This window comes from Apteryx mantelli, chromosome 4 (genome assembly GCF_036417845.1).
Source record: "Apteryx mantelli isolate bAptMan1 chromosome 4, bAptMan1.hap1, whole genome shotgun sequence".
NCBI lineage: Eukaryota > Metazoa > Chordata > Aves > Apterygiformes > Apterygidae > Apteryx > Apteryx mantelli.
This window is the reverse complement of record NC_089981.1, coordinates 11,934,601-11,938,835: the sequence shown is the minus strand read 5'-3', so window position 1 is coordinate 11,938,835 and position 4,235 is coordinate 11,934,601. Positions and strand designations below refer to the sequence as shown.

Below are 4,235 nucleotides of genomic sequence, written 5' to 3'. Positions count from 1 at the left end.
AGAAGGATAGTGCATGTTTTGATTTGAGTCTCAACACGCTAGTCATGCCCTAAGGAATTCTGCTCAAGCAGTGAACGTACCTTCTTTTTCAACCCTCTGAAGGAATTCAACAGAACTTTCCTTGCTATTGCTCTCTGACTCTGGTAGAATGGCCATGCATTTTTGCACAACCATCAGTATTCACATCATGACACAAGGCAGCTGGCTAATTAACATCACTTCAGCTATCAGTGTAGATCCTTCTGGAGGAGGTAAAGTGGACACCTACCTCATGTCTGTTTAGCAGAGATGTGCCTTTAGGCACAAACTGTCTTTAAGGCGCCCTAAGTGAAATCAGACCACGTTCAAGGGATGCCAGGAAACCTGAAGCAGGAGAGTCATTGTCCTATATGTGCTGTACTGGGCTACATCTTGTGTGGATGGGTTCCAGTTATTGCTCATGAATTTCTGGGTTGAGACCTCAGTCTCCAAAAGAGCAGGCTTGTACTTCCTCAGACCACCTTTCCTACAGTACATGGGTGAATACTGGAGATAATCTGCATTAACGATGTGTCAGTAAGGTTTTTGTACACCTCAGCCAAGTTCTGGACTAGGCATGGAAACGCCCATAAACACACCTGTGATGCCCCTGGGGTAAGAAATACACCGCTGCTGAATCTCCTTTACTCACCAACACCCTTGTATTCACCTTTGCTGCACTCTAGTGCAGTACGCAAGTATCACTAGTGTTCAGTTTCTACACTGAAAAGATCGATGGCAAGAGCTGCATAACAGTGTCTACAATACTGGCAAGTCCTTTGGGCTCTTAATCCTGTTCCACAATCACAGGTCAATCAGTTCTTTCTCACAAGATCTCTGCCTCTTCCACCCTCCAACTTTAGCAGCAGAGGAAATATTCTTTCGTGTCTCCAGCCCTATCTCCATGCCACTCCGTGGGCAGAGGGAAAGCAGTGTGGGGAGGCCCAAAGCGTGTGTGTTAAGAGCATTGTTGCCACGATGTGTACAGCTAGAGGGGACAAGTTAAGACTGAGTACACAGGAAGTGCTGCAGCTACCTATTGACTCCTTGACTCTGTAACACCAGAAACTTCCTTTTGACAGATATTTCTGGAAATGGCATATAACTGAAAAATAAGCAAAGAAGACACCAATTAAAACAAAGGGTAAAAAAAATTGGAGTTCTTTCTACTTCATAAAATGCACCTCACAAAAGTCACTCAACAGTGATGCCTCTTTTCAAAGGGAGGATTTCATAGTCATGCTTGAACAAAACAAAGAAGCAAGATCAGAAAACTTGCACAGTTTATATTTGCTAGTCTCCAACAGTTTGCCTGCTATTCTCCTCCGATGACCTTCCTGGACCACTTCAGGCACTTTCATCAAAACCTCTCAGCTCCAAGCTGCTTCTTGTGTGTCACGAGAGCAGTCCACATCTCTGCCAGGGCTGAAAGCTACAGGGGATGAAACGGACAGCCTGAATGTCTAGCTCCATTTCTCATTCTGCAAAAACAACTTCCAAGAGCATCTGCAAGAACAACTCTCTCTCTCTCCAGATGGGGAAGTTGTGGCAGAAATATTTCAAGTAAATTGCACAGCAGAAGCACAAGCTTACCAGAAGCAATGAGATCGCAGAGGCATGTGAAGTTTTCTTTGTCAGAAAGAATCAGTGGACGGGGAGCTAAAATATATATTTTGGACAGCTATTAGAGTAATCTCTACAGGGTGACTCTGGAGCATGATCACCTAGACCATGTCACATTGTGGGGGGGTTTGCTTGCTTTCTTGCTTGCTTTCCAATGCTGTCCAGATAAATGGACTTCATTTAGTATTAGCTATGTGCTTCTTTTGGAATGTGCACTGTTGTGTTAGGAGGCGGACAGGCCTTGAGCACAGAAATTATTCCCAAATACCTCTATTTTTTTCATTGACACATAAAATTGTGCCCCCCAATGCTTTCTTTGCCCCCCAATGCTTTCTTGGGTGGCGACAATTTCCTACGGTGAGCAATTTATCTTTCACTTGGATCTTTGATTCTCTATTAGTCTAAACAGTAAAATGCAAAATCTGAGGCAGAGATGAAGGGCAGAGGGGATGGCTAGGAAGGAGGGCATTAGTGATAGGTGAACTACTGCAGAAAGGCAGAGAGCTGCACTGGAATGGGAAGGGGAGAAGCTTCTCCTCATATCGTCTGCATCAGCAAGTGACCCAACCAGCATCTAATATCAGCAGTTTAATTGCTATCCCATGGATTCAGCATATGACAATGCAGTACTCCTAAGAAGGCATTTACTCCAAAGTAAAGGGGAAGGAAGCCTTTGGTACAATTGCTTCCAGCAGCAGGTGACCAACAGCCTTGCAGACACCTTGGGCCATCGTTTCCTAGCTGAGTAGATTACAGAGTAGATGGAATTTGTCTGACGGAAAGTTTACACCTAGGAGAGCTCGGACTAATGGGATGCTCTGCCTGGAACACATTTTAATATTTTTGATAGCATTCATTTCTTTATTTGCTGGTGTCTCAGCAGTGCTTGGAAGCCCCAGTCCTGGGCCTGTGCTATTCAAAAAGAGAACATAAAGGGAATCCCTGCTAGTCACAGAGTTTACAATGCCATTCCAATCAAAACATGAGCTTTCAGCGTCTTCCTAATTACTGCAACAGCTAAAACCAAGCTTTTCTTCAAAAGGGAGCTTTCAGTAAATTTTCCAAAATGGAATTATAGTGAGAGAGACTTGATTTTCTCAGCTCCTGAGAAAATGTTACCACAGTTCTACACCTCACCCTTTTCTCTCCAAACTTTTCTATTCCACAGTTTTCTCATGGCACTTTTCATCTCCTCATTTCTCAGCGTGTAGATGAGTGGGTTCAGCATGGGTGTGATGACAGTGTAAAAGACAGCTACGCTCTTGTCCTCCGAGAGGTTTCTGGATGGGTGTATGTAGGTGAATGTGGATGGCCCAAAGAAGAGAATCACCACAGCAATGTGGGACCCACAGGTGGAGAGGGCTTTGTACCGCCCTTCGGACGTTCGCCTTCTCAAGGAAAATAAAATGACAATGTAGGACGTGACCAGGATGAAGAAAGAGACCAAACAAAGCATTCCACCATTGGCAACGACAATGATGCCCGCAACATAGGTGTCGGTACAGGCCAGTTGTAGTAGGGGATGGACATCACAGAAGTAGTGGTCAATTTTGTTGGGGCCACAAAAAGGGAGGCTAACAGTTATGAGGGTCTGCACCAGGGAGTGCACAAAGGCCCCCACCCATGAACCCATCACCATCCAGCCACACACACGCCTGGTCATGAGGGTGGTGTAGTGCAGGGGTCTGCATATGGCAAAGTAGCGATCATAGGCCATCATTGTGAGGATGAAGATCTCAGCGCAGCCAAAGATATGAAACCCAAATAGCTGTGCCATGCAACCCCCAAAGGAAATGGTTTTCTTTTCAACAAGGAAGTCAGCAATCATTTTGGGAGCTGTGACAGAAGAGTAGCAAATATCTGCAATGGACAGGTGGCAGAGAAAGAAATACATGGGGGAGTTCAGACGTTGACTGCTAACTACAGTGACAACGATGAGCAGATTTCCTGCCACAGTAACAATATAGAAGAACAAAAACACCACAAAACATATTTTCTGCACCCCTTGGTTCTTTGAAAGGCCCAGAAGAATGAATTCCTTCACACTGCTTACGTTCTCCATGTTGATCAGACGGGTGCCAATATGCAATATACAGCTTATACACCTGGGAAAACAAAGACAGACACATGGTTCATCAGCATTTTTTTCATTATTAATAATGAGTTCTATATCAGAAGTGGATACAAACCAAGAAAGATATAGCATTAGTATTAAGCTTATGAAGTGTTTAGTTTCTGTCATGTATTTTTTTTTAACGGCTATTTAATTCTCCGCAGTACAAAGCTTCTGCCATGGCTTTGGTGGCACGGAGATAGGTGCACTCTGTGATATGTTCCTTAATCCTGGTCCTCCAGGATTTTGAAGGACTGGCTCCATGGCTGGTAGCCTTCCATGCACTAAGGACAAGGCCAGAGTGTTCACCTTGGGCACTACAAGGCAGATAATGCAGTATGTTTGCCCTCAGGGTAGACAAAGTCCCTCACAGCAATCTTTGTAAAATGGGTGTCTTTAAGAATACCTGGAAATATTTCTCAGAATGATGATTTGCTTTATAAGTACACATGATCTTTGAATTCTTGTTTAGAAGGGAAAT

General features: G+C 44.2%; 1 protein-coding gene across 1 annotated transcript; it reads right to left on the bottom strand.

Annotated features, from left to right (window-relative positions):
• Positions 1-2,797: 2,797 nt before the first annotated feature.
• Positions 2,798-3,703, bottom strand: LOC136991924 (olfactory receptor 4S2-like; the record flags this gene model as incomplete). The annotated part of the gene is made up of 1 exon (XM_067295420.1): positions 2,798-3,703. A coding segment is annotated over exon 1 (906 nt), but the record flags the coding sequence as incomplete, so codon positions are not given.
• Between the last annotated feature and the right edge of the window lie 532 nt (positions 3,704-4,235).